The sequence below is a fragment of the Pseudopipra pipra genome, chromosome 1, assembly GCF_036250125.1.
Source record: "Pseudopipra pipra isolate bDixPip1 chromosome 1, bDixPip1.hap1, whole genome shotgun sequence".
Taxonomy (NCBI): domain Eukaryota; kingdom Metazoa; phylum Chordata; class Aves; order Passeriformes; family Pipridae; genus Pseudopipra; species Pseudopipra pipra.
This window is the reverse complement of record NC_087549.1, coordinates 22,459,094-22,481,200: the sequence shown is the minus strand read 5'-3', so window position 1 is coordinate 22,481,200 and position 22,107 is coordinate 22,459,094. Positions and strand designations below refer to the sequence as shown.

The 22,107-nt window shown below is 37.4% G+C and overlaps 1 protein-coding gene across 10 annotated transcripts in view; it reads left to right on the top strand.

The window, feature by feature from the left end:
• The window catches only part of MATN2 (matrilin 2), a 70,007-nt gene that overhangs the window by 44,134 nt on the left and 3,766 nt on the right, over positions 1-22,107 (top strand). For 3 of the 10 annotated variants that reach the window (XM_064647898.1, XM_064647873.1, XM_064647879.1), the window contains exons 8-23: positions 3,343-3,465; positions 5,726-5,848; positions 6,730-6,852; positions 7,020-7,142; positions 7,499-7,621; positions 7,712-7,834; positions 8,047-8,169; positions 11,119-11,241; positions 11,327-11,449; positions 11,540-11,662; positions 11,827-11,949; positions 12,417-12,539; positions 12,706-12,828; positions 14,501-14,914; positions 17,421-17,573; positions 21,690-21,761. In XM_064647898.1, coding sequence (XP_064503968.1) covers positions 3,343-3,465; positions 5,726-5,848; positions 6,730-6,852; positions 7,020-7,142; positions 7,499-7,621; positions 7,712-7,834; positions 8,047-8,169; positions 11,119-11,241; positions 11,327-11,449; positions 11,540-11,662; positions 11,827-11,949; positions 12,417-12,539; positions 12,706-12,828; positions 14,501-14,914; positions 17,421-17,573; positions 21,690-21,761 — 2,238 coding nt within the window. Of the gene's footprint in view, positions 1-3,342; positions 3,466-5,725; positions 5,849-6,729; positions 6,853-7,019; positions 7,143-7,498; positions 7,622-7,711; positions 7,835-8,046; positions 8,170-11,118; positions 11,242-11,326; positions 11,450-11,539; positions 11,663-11,826; positions 11,950-12,153; positions 12,277-12,416; positions 12,540-12,705; positions 12,829-14,500; positions 14,915-17,420; positions 17,574-21,689; positions 21,762-22,107 lie in introns of all 10 variants that reach the window. The other 7 variants (XM_064647945.1, XM_064647889.1, XM_064647958.1 and 4 more) reach the window with 6 other exon arrangements.

Genomic DNA, 22,107 nt, shown 5'->3' with positions numbered 1-22,107 from the left:
ATTTCCATTAAAAAGACTTCAGTGTTACAGATTTTCTTGAGTGGGGGCCTGGAATCACACCAATTTTTTAATGTAATATGTTAAAGTTCAGGGAGAATATATTCAGTAAAATGAAATAAATTGATCTGGTGACTCGGGTTTGGGGGAGGAAATTGTACTGCTGGTATTTTATGAATAATAAGCTTGCTTGGAGCAATCTAATGATATTTCTAGACACTTATAAAATGTTATCTGGGTTTGAAACTATTTTCTTTCATTCTTAAAGATCCATTCTCATGAAGCATTTTCGTCTGCACAGTGCTGTTTTTACAGCAATCCATGCTATTCTGGTTTTTTATTATCTATATGGTATTTTAATATATTCAGGTTTTTATAGATTGAATAGCCTTGGCGAGCAAAACAACAGCATTGTGTAGAATATTTATTGCAAGGATGTAATTGCAAATTAAAGGCAAATTGTAATTCCCATTTGGGGTATTTTTCCTCAGGGGGCTTTGGATTTGGCTGTAAATCTGGTGATGCTTCCAGGATTAAGCTCCTATTCCAAATCTTGTTATAACAAGGATCATGTTAGCTGAGCTTGTAAAATAAAGCAGCACACTTGCATATATGCCCTCTTCATAAATCAGGGAGAATAGATCAGTGGTGACTAGCACCAGGCATTCCTCCTTCACCATGATGTGTGACTTCTGATGACTGCAGGAGATCTGTGGGAGTCACAGTGAAACCTTACACAGCCAACTATTTGCAATCTGCTCTCAGATCCTCCACTCACTATCAGCTTTAGCAGGTATCCAAAGCACAGAATCCAGTATTGTTTAAGAAAAGTGGGGTTTTTTTCTAAGCCACTTTACTTCAGAAACCCTTATGGCTGGCTTCAATTCTTCACTGTTTTTCTCTTCACAGAAGTAAACTTCTATGCTCTAGATCAGCATGACTGTGAACATGAATGTGTTAACATGGAGGGGTAATTTGTATCATGTCATCCTGGATACACCCGACAACACCATGGCAATACGTGCAGCAATAAGTTGTTCTCATGAACTGCAGTGACTAGTTTAGTGCAAGGGCAAGGTGTGAACAGAATGAGAAAATACTTCTGGGTCCCTCTTGAGATATTTCTGAGTCATGCAAACCTATGTTACTGTAAAGTCCACCACGAGCCAGGCCTGGTGACGTAATGCTATAGTGAGATCCTTGATCCAACAGCATCATTTTCTCCAAGCCAGCTAACTGGGAAAACGTGTTCAGCCAATGTGTCTAACACAAAGGCAGTGCTTGCTGTTGAACATCTGTATCATTGTCATGGGCTGTGTAAACTGCAGCACACCTGGTACTGCTATATGCTGACATGTGGAGATATGCAGAGACCTACCTCTTCTCTATGTTTACACCTTTGGTGATCTGTTCAGTAAAATGTCCTCTGTTCATAAGAATGTTGCTAAATGAAGGATCAATGTTGCCCCCCAAAAACCCAACAGCACTGCCCACATGACATCACCCAGTTTTTAGAAGATAGTTTTATTGCAGAGAGCCATTTTGCATATCATCTAAAATATCAGCAGCATTTTTTCCTGATGTATGTATGACATACTTTTCCAAAGGGATACCCAGTCACTGAAATTTAAAAAAAAAAGTTGATAGGACAAGGAATAATTATTTTTAAATAAACTGTTTGTGATAAAGCCATATATAAGGTAACCTGAATGTCTTGCAAGACCTCAGAACTTTTTAGCAATTATAGTTTTAGACTATCTCAAGTTGAATATCTAAAAATTAATATATTCCAAGACACTTGTTGTTTTTAAAAACAGTGGGCCTTTCCCGGTCCCTTCCCCTTCTTATATTTTTTTTTTACGCATGTAATAAAGCACATGTGATGACCAAATTTACAGTTATAATGATTTCTAAAACCTGGTAATTACCACCTTCGTGATTACTGCACTCTTTGAAGGAGTGTGTTACAATATTGTGCATGAGAACCCCAGGTATTTAAATGTTAAAAATTCGGTTAGTGTGGGTGTTTGTAAAAGACGGTGCCAAACAGATGCAATTTTTCACAGAGAATATGAGGATTTTATTTTTTTTCCACATTTTTTGTGTACTCTGTGAAGTTACACAAGCCTCTTCATGATGATGTGAACTCTTGGAAAAAGGAGAATGTTCCAGCTGGAACTTGCTTTAGCTGGTAAAAGCTGACACCTCAGCTTCATCTGTTCAAGCCTACATTGTCTCTCTATGTAGGATGGTAAATCTGGACCAACTACTGCAAACTCGTTGCTTAGTTAAACAAACTAATAAACAGAAATATTTAGAATTAAGTGATTTTACATTAAGTGCAGATTTTTTTTTTACGTAAACAAATTGCTACAGACATGCCTGCTCACATCTGTAAATGATTTGTAAATGGAGACATGTGAGACTGTGTTTGAGGGAACTTCACTACTTTTGGTCAAGTTAAGATAAAGTGGTTTGAGCCTATGTAACTAAAAATAGCCATTAACAAACCAGTAATAAAATATTATGAGGAAGTTCAAAGTTTTTTTCCTAAAATCTCCTTTTTCTATACTCACAGATTCAGCAAATTACATAGTACATCTGCAAGTGCACGTATCTCACCCTACTGCTTTGCTGTCCACTATATGAGACAATATATTTTTTAAACAAAATTCACACCTCTCTCTCCCTTACCCCACCTTTCAGCTTGCACACAACCAGTTGCATACAAGACTTAAAAGAAATATTCCATTTTATCTTACTTGGAATAGGAAAATCAAAGAACTTGTTAAGACACTCTCACGCTCCTAATTTGTATCTGTGCCCCACTAGGCTTTAACTGCTTGAACCTTTTGGCAGGTTGAAGTTTTAAATTGGTGATTTCTCGTCCTTTGAAAAAAGAATTTAATGTTTATTAAATAATCTGAAAGACATAATTTCTATTTCAAAAGTTACTAATATTCATACTTGCTGAGAAAATTTTATGGTGAACAAAAGAGTCTTGCTTTTTGAAGAAAGAAAGCATGATTCTGTGAGTAAGATCAGAATGGGCTTCAGGGTTCTCCCTTCACTCCACTTGGTGTTAGTTCAATCACACTGAGATTTTTGGCAAGGGAGATCTGTACTTCACCAAGTCTGTTACCTGCCAGGTGGGGTTGTTGTATTAATTTCACTTATGTGTTGTTAATTAACTCAGGTTACTCAAATAGGTGGGAACACTTGCATACGTAGAAAGCTGTACTGATCTTTTTCCCTTGCTCTGCAAAGGCATTGTGTACTAACTACAGTGGTTTATGTATCTAAGATGCCAATGTCTAAGATGTTCAATCATTAACACATCAATAGGAGTGGACCACTGTGCTGAAAGCAATCATGGATGTGAGCAACTGTGCCTAAGTACTGATGACTCCTACGTCTGTCAGTGCTCTGAAGGGTTTGTCATCAATGAGGACCTAAAAACCTGCACACGTAAGTCTTGTGAGAATGCCCTTTATCTCAGCTCACCTGGGAAGGGTTTCTGTTTTCATACAGGGAAGAGGACACACTTTCAATTTTTTCTTACAGTCTGCATTTCAGTAATACTTCAATAATTATTTGAAAGCAGAAACAGAAAAAGTATTTAGGAAAGAATAACTGTTAGTCCTCTCATAGTCAGAAAAGTTTTGGAAGACCTGTTCATCCCCAGGTGTTAAGGACAGTTTTTCAATCACATGACAAATGTGTCTGACTGACAGGTTGCCTGGACAGCAATGTCCCCCAGGCAAACTGCATCACCTTACCTGGGGCAGGAGGAGAACTGAGTGTCCCACACTGAGCTTTACATTCTGTATGGGAATCCCAAATAAATGAACAAAAGTTATCCTGACAGCTCTCTGCTGTCATTAGATTTATAAATTTAATGAACATTGAGAATTGTTGCGATTTCACAAATAGTTGAATTGCCTCTTTCACTGGAAAAAATAATATATAGAAAGGGCCAGGAAAAGAGAAATGTAAATGCATTTTGCCTGTTGACTTTTCTTGGACCTCTTTGATGAGGGAGTTTTGGCTACTTTTTCCACAGATTTTGGAGGTACATTATTTTTCAAGCTTGTTGAGTGTTGGAGCAGCTCCAGAGTTTACCCTTTTTCTTGCAGTCAGGCAACACAGTTTTAAGATAAGTTAAACTGCATGTCCTCAGTCACAAAAATTATATATAGAAAGGTGACACGAATCAGCAAAAGCAGTTTGCCTTTGTATTCAACATTATCTTTGCCTCCATACCAACGCTTTTATCCCCATCCAATACCTTGCTGGATTTTGCTTCTGTCTGCCACTGCAGCTCTCTAGAAAGGGGCAGACAGTAATACAAAAGCAGAATTAGTGTACCTGTAACAGCCATGGGGTCTACAGTTGAAACAATTTACCTAGACATTTATCTGTAGAACCACTGAAAATTGTGAAACAGACAAACTATAGAGTTTTATCAACTTGCAAATGGAAAATCCTTTTTCCTTTATAGTAAAAAGAGGTGATTTTTCATTCCTGAGTTAATTTCCTCCAGTTTGTACTTGGAGACCTATCAGTAGCAGAGTTCGAGAAGCATTTGGACAACATTTTCAGGCACATGGTGTGACTCTTGGGGCTGTCCTGTGCAGGGCCAGGAGTTGGACTTTGATGGTCCTAGTGGGTCCCTTCCAACTCAAGATATTCTATGATTCTATGAAAATGGTGCTGTGACTTCTGGAATCTCTCTTGTGCAATGAAACTGAGCCCTTTTGAATAGCTCCTCTTCTTGCCAGCGTAACTCTCTCCTCATATATATTTAGGAAAGAGATTTGTCCTATTCCTGAGTTCTAAATGAGTTGTTGAAACCTCCTGAACATTTTTAGGCTACCATGAAGAGAGTTTTGGCACTTTGCAATTTCCTGAATGAGCAGTTGAATGGAAGAGATTAGCATTTAATATGTACCACTCCTAATGGGAAAACAGGGGACCTTCTAGTGTCATATACACCGATATCAGTATCTTGAGAGAGCTGTGGGAACACCTGAATGGTAAACAAATCTATAGTCTGACAACTAATTACAAAAAAAAAAATGAGTGTGTGTAGCCAATAGATAGTATCAAGTGCTGCCTGCAAGGTCCCAGGAGCCCTATGTCTTTATATTACAGAGAAGAAACACTTGGGAAATCTGAGATGTAAAGTGGACCATATTTGACAGTACTTGTCGTTTGCAATTCTTTGCAAAAGCTTGAATAGTCCAAACCAAATCCCACTGATGCCTGAGAGGTTTTCTGCTTGCTGCCACAGGACCTGGGTCAGGTCCACAAGTGAGTTCTGGGGTCTGCCACCTTCACATCAGGCCATTTAGAGACTATTTAAAGAACGCTAACAAGATAGCTTTTATGTCTTTGCAAGTGTCTTGTATAAAATCATTGCCAAAGTGTTTTGTTTTGTTTTAATTCACTTTCTAATTACTGAGACATGCACTCTGTTTAGCTATTTTAAGCATAGAAAAGTATAATTTCTCAACTCTGCTTAAAGCAAATAATGAAAAGTACATCACTAGGCCCTCTTACATTTTATTGAAGCTATGTATATATTAGCAGATGAGAAACCGAATTATTGTTTAAGCAGATCAATGTATTTATATTTACTTGCTTATATGGAATGCAAATACTAGAGATGAAAAATAATTAATTCATTACTGGTTAAATTTTTTAATAATTTCAATTGCTCCTACAGGAGTTGACTATTGTGCTCTGAGTGATCATGGCTGTGAACATTTGTGTGTAAATGGTGACAGATCTTATACTTGTCAGTGTTTTGAAGGATACAGGCTTCGTAACGATGGGAAAACATGTAAACGTAAGTTATTATTCAGCAACTCAGTTTAATATTACACACAGAAGAAATCTGTAAGGTAGGTTTGATTGCCTAAACATTACAGTCCAATGTGATTTTAAATGTTCAAGGATTTCAAGAGGTCCTAATTTCACTTTTGGTGTCATATCATATTTGTCTATATCTTGGAAATGCTAAGGCATCTGAAGTGGTACTGAATGTATAATTTTAGGCACCTGAATCATACCCAAAGTGTCTGTGCCATTTAAAAAAGTAGTCCTGAAATTGGACAGTTGTGGATTTTATTTTGAGATACTAATTGTGTTTAAATTTTGAACATCTGCTTGCTCAATTATAGCTGACGATTTTCCAGAACTTCACAGCAGGATCATAAATTCATCTTTCTCACTACCTAAATGCTATATACAGCAAACTTTTGTCATCCTGCTTTACAGAAAAAATTACAAACACCTTCCAAGCTTAAGCACACAAAGAAACACACAAAGAAAACGAAGACTAACTGTTTCAGCATTGCTGAAGATAAAAAGATGATGATAGAAAAATCAATTTCTCACCAGAAAGTTTACTTACAATGTGGATATGGGATTTATGTTCCTTTGGAAATTGCAGTGTCTCACTAATCTGCAGACTAGGGATATGTGAAATTTCACAAACTCTAGAATTGGAACAATGCACTTTTCCTTAATAGTAAGTTTAGCAGGACAAAGATGTATTTTTTGTTACAACCAAAAAAGACAACAGGTGCTATAAACGATTTCCAGAATTGAGTTCAGTGTACTAGAAAGGATAAGAACATTCAGTAGATCACAATTGTAAGACTTTGAACAAACACAATTTGTTTGCCTTTGACAAACACAATTTTTTATATATTAAATTATTCCCAGGTAAAAATGTCTGCAAATCAGTCAACCATGGCTGTGAGCATATTTGTGTTAGTGCTGACAATTCCTACATCTGCAAGTGTCGTGAGGGATTTGTGTTGAGAGAAGATGGCAAGACGTGCAGAAGTGAGTGACCGATATCTACTGAACATTTTTGCGTGTGCATCAGGCAAGGAAAGAAAGGGGGTTTTCACTTCTTACCGGAAAGAAAAAAAACAAAACTTACCTTTTGATATCTACATTTCTTTAACATATTTTTGTTTGAAACCTACATTTATATCAATCATTCCCAGGACGGGACATCTGCAAATCAGTCAGCCATGGCTGTGAGCATATTTGTGTCAGTGAAGATGACTCGTATGTTTGCAAGTGTCATGAAGGTTTTCTGCTGAAAGAAGATGGGAAAACATGCAGAAGTAAGTATTCTGATAATTACTCATAGACTTTGATCTACCGTATGTAGATCTGTAGAAGGCTTTGAACAAATACAGCAACAGGTTACTGTTAGAATATAGGAGTAGTATTGTTATACCTGCCAGAAGCTTGAAGAGACTCTGTGGATAAAAATAATGTATTTTAATAGCTGAACTGATAGACTAGAAACAGAAAATACTCAAAGTTTTTCAGGTATCAAGAGTTAAAAGTGTTTGCTGCCTAAATTTTTGTCCATTTGTTCCAGTGATCTCAGTAGACCTAGTAAGAGCTGTTACTTCTCCCTGCATGATATATTGGCTATGGATGTGCTCTAACCTAATATCATCAATGTTCTCAGATAAAGACATCTGCAGTTCCGTTCACCATGGCTGTGAACACGTCTGTGTTAATGCTGACGAGTCGTACATCTGCCAGTGTTATGAGGGATTTGCACTAAGGGAAGATGGAAAAACATGTAGAAGTAAGTACCCTTATCTTTAAAGAAGATTTCCTTTATAATCTGTGCATTTGTAGACATGTTTTAAATATGGCAACCTTATTTTTTTGACAGATAAAGATGTTTGCAATTCTGTTGACCATGGTTGTGAGCATATTTGCGTGAATACTGATAGTTCATACATTTGCCAGTGCTATGAGGGTTTTGTATTGAGGGATGATAAGAAAACATGTAAAAGTAAGTCATTTTATGTTACTATATTTTTTTATACTCAGAGGCCTACTGAAGAAACATATTATTTAGAGGCAGGTCTTCTTATAGGAGATTTTGCCTAACAAAGAGGAGAATAACCTCTTTATTTACTAGGAGATTATTACTGTTAGTCTTTAAAGTTTTGAAAATGTTCCTATTCATGAAACTGTAGTAAATAAAATCTAAATTATTCCTAGATAAGGACATCTGCAAATCAATCAGTCATGGCTGTGAACATCTTTGTGTTAACAATGACGATTCATACACTTGCCAATGCCATGATGGATTTGTACTAAGGCAAGATGGGAAAACATGCCGAAGTAAGTAGTTTATGAATAAAACAAGAAATTTCGTTCTCCTTTTATTGTGATATTATTCACTGATTGATAGTGGCCAGAATGGAATATTTTTCTCTATTTTTCATCAGACTTCTATGAAGTAAGTATTGTTTAAACAAAAGATACATTTCAGAAAATAGGCCAATTTTAAGATTTGAATGTAGTTTCAGAAATGTGAGCTTTGTTTCCAGATTAAGTATGTTGACTTTTAATCTTGAGCATAGGATGTTGCTGCACTTTAATGGGTTGAAGTTCTAATTGCCACTGGGTTGCTCTGAGTATATTCATGCGGATCATGACTTAACCCATTCCTTATGTTAACCTCTTAGGATATTCTTTTGTAAATGATAAGCAAACGAAACTCCTTCAGACTTTTTATATGTTTTCTAATCTTTTTATAACCCTTTTCTTGCTCCCTTAAAGCCTCTGCTATTTATCAGCATCCTTGTAGCGGCACCCCGGTGAAATAGGAGACAGAGCAGGGGCCAGGGTAGAGGAACAATAACTCACCTAATTCCTGTTTGAATCTACCTATCTTTTTTTATCTTTTATCTTTTTTTAATCTATCTTTTTTTATGACAAAAGATAATGTTAGTCTCTGAACAAAATATTCTGCTAATATTTGTGTTCAGTTACTTATCTACCAAGATCATAAGTTGTTTTAAGATTCTCAGTTATACAGGTGTCCCACGCCTTTGTTTCTAAATGCATAAGCTTAGTTCTGACTATTTTAAAATACATATGTTTTTCTGTTATCCAGATTCCAAAAAGAATCATGTCTTCTAATATCAGCAGCTGCTCTATTTTTTTTTTTGCCATTCTCTCAAAACTGGAGTAACTACAAAATTTGTCAGTGATTATTTTGTAATTTCTTCTGGGCTGTCCATAAAAGTGTTAAGTAGAAGCGGAGTAGGGCAAATTCTTAGAAAAAAAGCCACTTGATGGTCTCCCAATTACAATTGATTCTGAAGGCTTTTCTAAGGCAGCATTAGTCCAAATAATGTTGATTCTATAGTCTGTTTCCTTAATCAAAATAAATACCAAGACTTCTGCCTTTCTGACTGCTTCATTGTATGAACAGCATGAGCTTTATGAAACAGCTTCATCATCAATTAAGAAAGATATTTATTTAGTTTTCCAGGATCTGTTTTTCCATAACACCAAGTTGATTGATATTAATGCCCTTTCTTTGGTTTTACTCTGAATCAAGTTCCACATTATCTATTCCATTATTTTAATGAAGATCAATGTCAAGCTGACAGGCTTACAATGAACTACTCATCCTTTTAAACACTGGAAGGATAGTATTTTTTTCAGTGTGCATCCAAGGTGTTCTTCAGGCAGCTCTTTTACACCTATTTGCTGCAAATTACCTGTAGTTACTGGTTCAAAAATGTGTGTGTGTGTTCACTATGTGCTGTGTGACCTAAATCTGAGCTGATGAAACTTCACTCCAACAATACCATCAGTAGTCTATTTCATAAGTTCAGATCTGAATACATAAAATTTTTAACATTTCTGCATTGATTGGCAATTCTACCATTTCTGTCTATTAATTAAAAATACATTGTTAGAATGCTTTTTGTTCCTAATAATATTTAAATAACATACTCATACTACCCTTTATTTGGTTGGCCATGCACCCCTTGTCCTTTTTATTTCAGTGTTTTCAAATTCCTAATATTTTCACGTTCAGTAAATACTGTGAATGTTCTTTCCTCCAGTCATTATTCAAATCTTACAGCTGTCTTCAACTTCAATTTCTAAATTTTTGAACTACTCTGGCATTCCTTTCCAATTGTGAGACTATATTTTTGGGGAGTGTCTAGTAAAATCATTGCAATCATTGACTTTTTTTACTACTATTATTATTATTTCCCACCCAACCCCTGCCCCCTCAGATCCCAAAATAGTCTGGCTCATATTTGCTTTCAGCTGTAAAAAATTCATCCTTTTGAAGTAATAGCCATATCTGTTGCTGGTTTGTTTTTGTTTCTGTTTATAAACAAGAAATGGGTCTAAGTTGCCCACAGCTATGTATAAGCAGATGCTAATTTTTATTTACATTATAATTTCTTTTTATTCGCTATGATGGAATCTAGTTTAGATTGCCATGTCTTAAATGTAATTTCTGTTGAGTTAGAAGGTTGTCTTATGTAGTAGTTTTTGGAACATAAGGTTTTCTTCGCTATGTATTAAACCTGAAGAGTCAATTTGAACTTGACTGTCAGTATTGTTCCACTTTTTATGTAAAGGTAGTTCTCCATTAGAAATTGAGAATATTTTCTTCTGTGTTGCAGTGAAAAAGAAACAGAGAATGCTGATAGATGGCTCCACTTTCTTCTATACTTTTCCCCCATCTATCCTTCTTGAAGAGGTTTTAACCCACTGGTTTAACATTGAAGTCATATGAGTCCTCCTATCAATTCTCAGCAATACCAGTTAGATTTTATTTATTGTCTCAAATAAGTAATTCCTATTCTTTATGGTGTTTTTTTATGCAGACTCTTGGCACTGATGTAAGGATGTTAAAGAATTATTGTTAAATCATGTCCTGTGGTGTTTTTCCTAATTTTGTTATCCCAATATGAATTTGTGCTAAATGACTGTACTAAATTATTCCCTCCTTTCACTCTTACTGCTCTTAATGTAAAGTCCTCCTCCTTAATCTAGTCAGATTAATCCTAAAATGATTTACTGTTAGTTGAAGGCCATCCAAACCATGCAGTTTTTTTGCTCAGATGGTAAAGAACTCACGCTTGATGTAAGCTAAGCTATCCATCATTTAACTAACCGTCATTTAACTAAGAGATTTGCTTTCAGTTTGGAGACTTGCTTCCGTTTGCTCAAGGGATTACCTCCACAGTATTTGTATTTATAAAAAAAAGTTTAACTAGCAAACCACATTAAATATTATCTAACTATTCCCAGGCAAGGATATTTGCAAAGCAGTCAACCATGGCTGTGAACATGAGTGTGTTAATGCTGGTGATTCGTTCGTTTGTAAGTGTCAGGAGGGATTCCTGCTAAGAGAAGATGGAAAAACTTGCGAAAGTAAGTAGTCTGATACTTACCAGCATCTGTAGCTCATGCTTGTGTAGAAATGCATTAAGCAGCAAAAGCTGTCATCTGCTTTCAGATAAAGATCTTTGCAAATCAGTCAACCATGGATGTGAACATGATTGTGTTAATTCTGGTGATTCGTATATCTGCAAATGCCACGACGGGTTCCTACTCAGACATGACGGGAAAACCTGCAGAAGTAAGTAGCATGAGAACGTAGTTTGATGAATTACACATATAATCAAGGCCTCTGCTGACGTATGCTGACTACCAACTCTCCTGTTTGCAGACAGGGATGTTTGCAGCTCGGTTGACCATGGCTGTGAACAAGTTTGTGTGAATACTGAAGATTCCTACATCTGCCAGTGTCGTGAAAAATTCATACTGAAGGAGGATGGAAAGACATGTAGATGTGAGTAGGCTGAGCATAAAAGTATGTTTTTATTTGAGGCTTTCAAGTGTTGTGGCTCTGAGTGTTTGCACACGTGTATGTTTGTGATTTCCCACTATTTGGGCTGGTTAAAAAAACCCAGCCTTAATGAGCCTCACCTCACAAACCCCATCCACTCTTCTCAGATAAAGATGTTTGCAACTCAGTTGACCACGGCTGTGAACAAATTTGTGTTAATACTGATGATTCCTATGTCTGCAAGTGTCATGATGAATTCATACTGAGGGAAGATGGAAAAACCTGCAGGAGTAAGTTATTTAATCTGTGGTTTGTACTTCCTGATCTGTTACTGAAACACACTATGCAACAGTAGTGTCTTATTTGTGTCTTTAATATAGAATCAACTTCATGGAAGTGAGCTTCTTCATAGAAAATTATTGCCATAATTCTTATATTTTGTGAAAGTTATGTACTTAGCTAACTGTGCTAAATACAATTTTCATTATTCCAAGCTAAAAATGTCTGCAAAACAGTCAACCATGGTTGTGAACATGTCTGTGTTCCAACTGACGATTCATACATGTGTCAGTGTCACAAGGGATTTATATTGAGGCAAGACAGAAAAACGTGCAGGAGTGAGTAGCTGAAACTTTTATGGGGAATCTGTTTTCCAGTCATAAAAGAAATAACAGACTTAATTTCACTCAAAGCTTGTTCATGCCAGTTTTGCATTTAAAAAGTGGTCTAATAAGGAAATTCTCTTAACAATTCTCAGATAAAGATGTGTGTAAATCCATTGACCATGGCTGTGAACATGTGTGCATTAATAATAACAATTCATACAGCTGTCAGTGCCATGAGGGTTTTGTCCTGCGACAAGATGGGAAAACATGTCGAGGTAAGTAACTAATCGTGTCTGTCAATCACTCTTCCCTGGCATTGCTATGTAAACAAACTAAGATGTTATATTCCTTTGTCATATGTTCTTCAAATATTATGTATGGAGTCTCTGAATTTATAAATGTGTTAAATAGAATACAGATAAATATTTCAATTTTTCCTAGATAAAGATGTCTGCAAATCAGTTGAGCATGGTTGTGAACATACCTGTGTTAATAATGATGATTCATATTTCTGCAAATGCCAGGAGGGATATGTACTAAAAGACGATCAGAAAACATGCAGAAGTAAGTACATTTTATTTAGAAAGCATTTGTTTATTTGATTTCTAAAATTAACTGACCTCACTTCAAAAAAATCATAGAATCATAGAATGGCCTGAGTTGGAAGGAACCTTTAAGATCACATAGTTCCAACCACCCTGCCATGGGCAGGGACACCTTCCACTAGACCAGGCTCCTCCAAGCCCCATCCAGCCTGGCCTTGTACACTGCCACAACTCACTTCAAACATGAAATAATATTTGAAAGCCCAAAGCATATATGTGTGGTGGGAAGTGTTGCAAACAATTAACTTGATGCTCTCATAAGCGAAACGCTATCACATTGGAACAGTTGTTTTGGTATAGCATCAAGTACAATTATAATTATTTCAAAACATCAGCAAAAAAGCGAAAATAGAATCTTATTAACAAGGAATGTGAACTTCAATCAGATTCATATAGTGTATCTTTTATCTTTATATACTGTATTTTAAAATACCATTAATTCTATTTGCTTGTCTTCCAACATGATATGCATTTATCTCATCTCTTAGTACTTGGAGGAGAAATTCTTTTAGTGGAATACAATAAAAATGTTTATTCTGCTAAAAATGGATGCCTTAGTCGAGGAGACTACGATTACCAAAATAATGGTATCCTGTCCATGGCTGTTCTTGCTCCTAAAACCATGCACCATGAACTGCTGACCTATCTTGACTTACACAATGATACTGAGGTGGTTCTGATACTCATATAAGTTGCATTTGCATCACCTTAGTATGTGTAAGGCATCTTTTTTCTCAGATGACTGCAGAAATGAATGCTTGGGCAGTTTTGAAATAGATATTTTCTAGAAAGTAAAGTCCAAGCTTTAAAGCTGAAAATTCCTTATTCCTTCATTGACTTGGTAACAGACATCTCCAGTAATTTTGGCAGTCAGAGTAATTTCTGCTGCACAATACTCTTTTGTATGGTGCTTTCAGCATTCTTCCTATACAAAGCTCTGAAATGAGTTGAGGTCAAAGTTTATTTGATCCAGACCAAGAACCAAATCTTACATTCCTTAGTATGGAAAATTCTACTTGGAAGCTCCATTGATCAAATAGGAGCTAAGCATCTCTGCAGCTAGCCCTTGCACAAAGCACAGTAGTCTATGCCTGCTGAAACTACTTTGATTTTTGCATGTGCACTTGCCAAAAAGTACAAGAACTCCAAATTTGTCAGTCTTCTGACAAACTCCCAGCTTTAATGGATAAACCAAAAAGGTTAATTGCAACAATACATTAGCCTTCTAATTACAAGACTGTTAGGCAGTTACAAGCAAAAAACCCCTTATCTAACCAATTCTCTCACCTATAGTTTTTTAACTATTTTTTAACTTCTGCAGTACAAATTCAACTTCAGTAATTCTCTTCCACGTCTCTCAGTGCTGCTCATCTACACAAATGCAAAGTTAGCATATGGCTTATCCCTGGAAGAAAATTGTGGCAACTCTGTCTCTATATCCTAGTTATGTTCTTCAGTTCTCTCCACTTAATAGTCATTCTTAAAACACATCTTCAGATATACTGGCAAAATTGGATGAGCCAGAACTTTTGATGATCTCTTGAGTTCATGCAGTCCCTGGGTATCTAGATCCCTTTCCCAACTTTGTGGATTTTTTTCGTGATCTGAACACTCTCCTGCTCATTTCACAGGATGCACTGAAGGCCCAATTGACCTGGTGTTTGTGATTGATGGATCAAAAAGTCTCGGAGAGGATAATTTTGAAATTGTAAAACAATTTGTCTCAGGAATTTTGGATACACTTGAGATTTCACCCAAGGCTGCTCGAGTTGGTCTGCTTCAGTATTCCACGGAGGTTCGCACAGAGTTTACACTAAGGCAGTTCAGCTCAGCCAAGGACATGAAGAAAGCTGTATCACAGATGAAGTACATGGGGCGAGGGTCCATGACAGGACTGGCGCTGAGGCAAATGTCTGAGAGAAGCTTCACAGAAGCAGAAGGAGCAAGACCACTTTCAGCCAATGTCCCTCGAATCTCCATTGTGTTTACGGATGGACGAGCCCAAGATGAAGTCTCTGAGTGGGCTACTAGAGCAAAACAAAATGGTAAGTGGAAATGTTTTTGATATTTAATTCTAAAAGGCAAGTACTGTTAGAAATAAGATGTAGTAATGGTTTGGGTGTGCTACAGTATGTGCTAATCAAGAGAGCATTTGCCATAGGAGTGTAGCTGGTACAGTGACCATTGAATCTTTGGTGTTCTCAAGAGCCTTCGCTGCCAGGCACATGTCTCATCCCTGGAGCGGGACCCACAGTAAGTGTCTCACCACTGGGGTTCTGTGCCATGCCCAGGCAGTGCCATGCAGTGCCCTGAACATACCCACTAAGGGTGGACATTTGATACATTGGGAGCACTGGGAACTTCATAAAAAATTCTAAGAAAACAATAAAAAAAACCCCAAGCCCCAAGCTGTCTTCAAAATACAGAAATCTATCTTCATGAGAAATACTATGGTAATAATTGGCTATGTTATATTTTTGTTTACAGAATATATTCTATATTTTGAACCAATTTTGTAATGCTGATGGTGTTCTGGAAGAAAGATGGGTCCTCTTTTCAAAAGGATATAGCTGTCCTGCTGTCTATCTTTTTGTTTCTACGTACCTTATCAGGTGATATGCTGAAATGTGACTGAAAACCAGTGATTTTTAATTTCTAATATGACTGGGGAGAAATTCATCCTCTAGGACACCTGTACTACAAATCAGAAACTTTTAATCTGTTTAGCAGAGTCAATTGAAAATTTTCAAAAGTTTTCAAGAAAGTAAACAATCCCTTTCTTCTTTGCAAAACTTTTTTTTTTAATGCGAAACTGCTTTAAGAACCGTGGCTGATGGCATACAGCTCAGAGAAAATAGACAGACTTTAAAAGATTCTGCACATCTTTTTTTCGGTTCTTGTTTTATTGACAAGATACATCACTCAGAATTTGATATATGATTAGTATAGCATCGATCAGGACTGATATCTCTCTGCAAGGAGAAAATGCCCAAGGATATGAGAAGAGTATGTGCTAACAAGTGTGCCATTACAATGGGGAAATACACAAAGTGCGTTTTAAAATAGTTTTTTCAAAAAACAATATTTATAGGCTAACTGCTGAGATGTGTGACACTACATGAATGATTTAAAGAAGAAGGAAAGAAGTACAAGCTGACCTTCTTACTTGCTCAATGAAATGTCAGCTCTGGGCTGCTTACACTGATACTGTAATGCTACAAGCCAAACTCATCCCCTGGGTAATTGCAGCATAGGCAATGTAGTAATGCTGAATATGAACCTGACCTTGAATACTTTATCACTGATACCTCCAAGTCTTTAAAAAAACCCAAATCTCAGCATGACTGCTGCATTCATCGAATTGGATCCGTTTCTGGTGAACACTTGACTTTCCTGGCTAAAGTGCAATGGTAGGCAGATTCATGAAGAAAAGCAAGGAGATGCTTGTATTAAATGTTAAAAGCTTGGAAAATCATATTGTATTATGTTATCAGGCCCATGATTCTTCAGCAAAAAGGTTAAAGTTGCAATTCCATGAGTGTGCAGCAGTTATTACCCCATGACAATAAAGTTATCAAATCTCCTCATCCCAAGTTTTATCTGAAACCAACCAGCTGAGAAGGCAGCTTCTGCTCTTGAATCATATAAAAGAGCTATGAAGCTCATAGCAGTACTGTGAATCACAAATCAGTAGTGGTGGTTCACACTTCCTAAGCTAGAACTGATGTAAAGGGAAATGTTGTATCAAATCATATATTCATGAGAATAGAAAAATAACTGCTGAAAAAAAGGATATTGAAGATCACTATATCTTGTACACATTGCTTGTTTAAAATCTGAGTCCACTTCCTCCATCCCTGCTTTCAGAGTTAAGAAAACTACAAATCTTCATTTACTTTCTCCATAGCATCTCTGCTGGGGAAATACTTATCCTGAGCATCCCTGTTGTAAGGCTCTTTCTTTCCTAGGCCCACAAATAATTTGTTTTCCCATTCTTACCCTCCTAAGTGGGCCTCCCAGCCTGCTAATGTCCTCTAGAGTGCAAGAATCTAGTCTGAATATGGTCTGAGGATTTCCATGAAACACTTTAGTATTTTTTTAAAAAATACTGCCATCTTTCAGGATTCTGACCCATTTTCTAGTATGTGACAGGTCTTCTTTCCACCCAATAATTAGCTTTATTGGACATATCCTACATACACAGACACACACAAACCAGGGACTTTCAGTGGAATTGCGAGGGTGAATTATGTGATCCTCTTGGATGTTTTGCAATAACTCTTTCTGGGGCTATTTAGTATCAGTAGTGCCAGGCAACTGTCATCTCTTTAACTTAAAAGCTATATGTCAAATTACAGCAAACAAGTGAGTTTCTACAAATCTCTCAGTAACTAAAGCATATTAAGCCTCTTCAACACTGATGTTGAAGTTACACAGCATTTACCTTTCTTGTGCTCTCCCTTTCTCTCATATCTTCCTTTCACAGAGGAACAAGTACTTAGAATTAGAACTGCTGAAGTAATAATTATGTGCAACTTCTTTTGAATCCAGGTATAATCATCTATGCAATTGGAATAGGAAAAGCAATTGAGGAAGAACTGCTGGAAATTGCTTCTGAGCCATCATATAAACATCTCTTCTATGCTGAGGATTTCACAGCTTTGGAGGACATAAGTGAAGAGCTAAGAGCCCAAATCTGTGAAGGTAACAAAATTCTACTTTCCTTGAGATAGCAAAGGAACAAATGCATACAGGTGTTTTCCTTTTTGGATTTTTCTTTCCTTTAATATGTGAGGAATATATATCGTTAATCTATCACTGGGTAAAGGTATATAGAAATTATCTTTCCTTTATTTCCATAAAGGTTGCATTAAATGTACACTTCTATGCCCAGAAGAATCAATTGCTCCTTCCCTTTTCTACTTCTACAGTAATGCAATGAACCCCACCCCACCAAAGAAGCCTGACCTACTTCATTAGGAATGTAGGAAAATAATCAGGGATTCATAATACCTTAACGAGAATAAAAAAAAATATTCTTAAGACCAGTGGCAAAAACCTAAACCACAGCAAATAAATCATCAAGACCTGTTGTGCCTATTTATAGAAGACTAAAAATAGTTCACTGAGTATACATTCACAGCTACAAAGAGTGGATTTCAGTTGTGTGTAAGCTCCAAGTTTTGCTCCACAAATGTGGACTGTTTGTTCCAGAAAGCACCCTTCTTCACTCTGGCACAAACAGCCTCTCTATTACCTTTCCCAGCTGAAGAGGAAGGGGAATGTGAGCTGGGGCGAAAGCTGTTCAGCCAGGGAGAGGACAGCCTATCTCTCCCACTCACACGTTCCCAAGACTCATTAGTATTTCTACATTCAAATTGGTACCTGAAGCAAAGTCTAGAAAGAACACTAGGAATAGTATTAGTCATAGGAGAATTGTGCAAGATAATTTAATTTTACTAGCTTTTACTTGGTTATTTTTTTCTTGGAACTAAATGCAAACAGGTTTTGCCTTCTTTTTCATTAACATTACCGTGTAAAATTGGCTGCAGCACATTTCTTCCTCATACAGATGTCAAGGAAGAATCTGTAAAAAAAAATTTGAGGATGTTTCCTAGCTTGTATGCTCTCTGTCTTTCAGTCCTAAGTCCTAGTTCCATCTTTCTGAAATACTAAATACTATGATAATATGAAATCAAGTCAGTTCAGTTAACCTTCCTATTAGGCAGATAATCTGCTGATGACAGCATGTCATCTTAAAAACCCGTGGAGATGCCAAAGCCAAAACTACCTGGCAACCAGGATAATAATTCCCACTCATTAGCAAACCCCAGTATAATAATTCTCATTCATTAACAAGCCCCAGAGCTCAGTGATGGAAATGCATTCTTCAGGTACCCACACCGGTGGTTAGCAACCACAATTTTTTTTTCTTTTATTACTTTATGAAAAAAATAAGTAAATCCTGCCCCTTTGTGGCAGTTTCTAGTCTGCATCTCTAGTAACTGCCTTAGCTTCTGTCCTACTCCTCCTCTCTCATAACAGGCAATGAATGCCTCACACCTGTGAGCTGAGGACTCACCCAGCCTTTTTTTCTGGACACTCCAGGACTAGCTATTGCTCATCAACTCACTCCACCAGGAATTCAGCCTCCAAGTCTGTTACTTAAGCTAAAAGTTTTGGGATGTTTTTTCCCCTTCTGTTTTTACAGCCTAATTTCCCCCCTCCTTTGCAACAGCAATAACTTTATTTTTACTCCAACCTTGGTCCTTAGTTGAGGACTTCTGAGGCTGCAACTTGTGAGGACAGTGGGAGATCCTGTGAACCTCATGGACTCCACTGACAAAAAGCCTCTCATCCCCAGTCCCAGCTGTGGATGCACTGCATGTTTCCAACTAAATCAGAAGCCCTCCAAATCTTTTTTTGGGGTAAGGCTTTTTCCTTTTATTCTGCAAAAGCATCTGCCTTGTAGAATAGCTTCTGATTACTATTAATTATTCTTGATGACTAGTAGTAAAGGCAAAAAAAAAAGAGAGGGTTTGTTTTTCTCTTGTCTCTTATTAAGAAGAACTCAGTCGGAAGGTTCCCATTCATTGCCTTGGTTAATGTTGATTTCTCATCTGACTGGGAGCACTAACGAGGCTACAGCAATGTCATACATAACACATACTCAACATGATTGTGGCTTCATCCCTTTCTGAGCATGTGCATTATGAGAGTTTTTAATTACATGGTCATATACTATTTTTGTCACCAGACCCCAGCCCTGATCATATGACAGTACTCAGCAGCCTGCTGGTTAACATTCTGTTCTCCTTCTAAATTGCAGATCATTATAAGTGCAGCAAATAGACACTGCTTTTACTGACACTTTTTTGAAGGCTTCTTTTAATAAACTACTTATGTTTTGTTACAAAACAGAACAGTAAAAACAAACTCCCCGACTTCAGTTGTTCCCCAACAGTTTTGTTCACTGCATTGACTTCATTAAGGGATTCAGGGTGAGCAGCCTCTGTCACTACTCATCTGTTTATTCAGCTTTACAGAGGCAATGAGATCAGAAATCTTGGAGCCCCAACCAGTTTCTGAAGCCTAAAGAGAAGTTTCTGAAATGCCCAATTCCCATCCCAAACTGGAGAACCTCTGCCACACCTCTACCAGTGTATCTGTCTTTTTTCTGTCCCTAATTAGGTGTCCATACCAGCCCAGTGTCCAAAGCTCAGACATTTCAGGTCAGTTCCTCTGCCCATCCTAAACAACCCCCTCAATTAGCCTGCAGCTCTTGAACAACTTCTAGAGCACGTCATTACCCGACATCAAACACTCGAGGTTCATCTTACCTGTTCCTTCCCTCTTACACTGGAAATCTCACCATCCATCTTTGCAGTTCATCGTTCTTTTGCTAGTCCTCACCAAGTTTGTTTCATCCCACACTTCTCTGCCCTGAACTCTTCTTCAAAAAACTGTATTCCTTCCAGCAGCTGGTTCCCATGCAGACTTTTTGAGATAGATAGATAGATAGATAGATAGATAGATAGATAGATAGATAGATAGATGATAGATTAGATAGATAGATTAGATAGATAGATTAGATAGATTAGATAGATAGATAGATAGATAGATAGATAGATAGATAGATAGATAGATAGATAGATAGATAGATAGATAGATATAAAAATATTGTTGTTCTGCCCACTGATCTCTGGTCTTCTTATTCAACCATTCATCTTTGTTCATTCCCTGATCCTCATGCTCTGTCATTCCAGCCCTCACCCAAGAGGATCTCATCTCCTTCCCAGTGCAACTTAGCACAGCTGTATATGTTACTGTGCATCTATCAAAACTGGCTGAACCAGCAGGGATCTCAATAGCTATAGACCTGGGCGGCCCAGATGCATCTTCCATCTCCCTACTGCATCTTCATGGCACATCAGGAGAGTTTGCACTGTCACCTTTTACACTTGTGCATTTATTTTCAGTGCAAGAACTCTGGGTTCCAGAGGGAGGGAGCCCCAGATGTTCCATCCACTCCCTTGGCATGGTCCATCAAGTCGTGCAGTTGTTAACTACACGTTCTTTAGCTCATCTGAGCCATTAAGGGCTCCAAAGTCAGTCGAAGGGAGAAATGTTTATTTTCTAGCTGCCTCCACACTTCCCTCTGGCGGCAAGAAAGGGGCAGTGCACAGCACGAGGTGGTTACCCCTACGGTTAGAATGTGTTTCTATTTCTCTCCAAACACCTTTTGACTAAAAAGATAAGTGTGCAGAGTTTGAAATAAATCCCTACACTTTAAAGGCTGTTTTTCATCAATTAGAAACGTGTGTTTTTGCTTATAACTGCAGTGCATCAAATAGACTCCATGCTTCTCACCTATACACTCCTAACTCCCTTATCAATGTTTCCTGTTATAAAGAAGAAAACTGAAGGAGAGTAAGAGCCTTTTTCTTTCTCCAAGCAGTTTTTATTCTTATTCAGTTCACCCCAAAGGACTGATGGATGATAATGAAACATGCAAGAATTTTCACTAAAGGACACAAAGTAGATTGCTGTCATTTCAGATTGCTTCACTTCTATTAATCTATTCATAAAGCACTTCTGGTTTTGGAAGACTTCCTCTGATAGTCTGAGTTGAAGGGCAAGTCCTGGAGTTTCCATCAACACTGGACCTCTTCTAAACTGCACAGGTATGAGGCATTCTCCATGTGTAATGAGAGACAAACACCAAGTTACTGGCAATAAACATCTCCACTTCTAGGGAATGTGAACATTTTTATTGCTCCTTTTGTGATACTGTTTCCTTTGACAATTTCTGTCTACCAGCCTTGAGCAAGTCACCTCACCAGCAGGATCCATCGTCTGGCAGACTTCATAAGATGGGTCCACAGCCTTCAGGTTGGCTGTTTTCACTCAGTGTCCTGCTGTCTCCCCGGTCATTGCTAAGTTGCCTCTTCAAGTCACCTTCTGTAGAGCACCCTCACAATTCACCTGAAGTTGTTCATTGCATTCCCCTGCCTCCCCCTCCTTCAAGCCACCCTCCTTTCTGCAATGTGAAAAATTGAGATTCACTGTAACAAAAGCATGGCTGCATGCTTCTTACACCATCCAAACAAATTACTTCATGGGGAAACTTGCATTTCAACACTGTACTTCAAGCATGTTCAGCTTTCAGTCACTTGTTTCTCACAGGAACCTTCACAGCTTCCTTTCAGTTCTGCAACCCACATCTTACAATCATGTA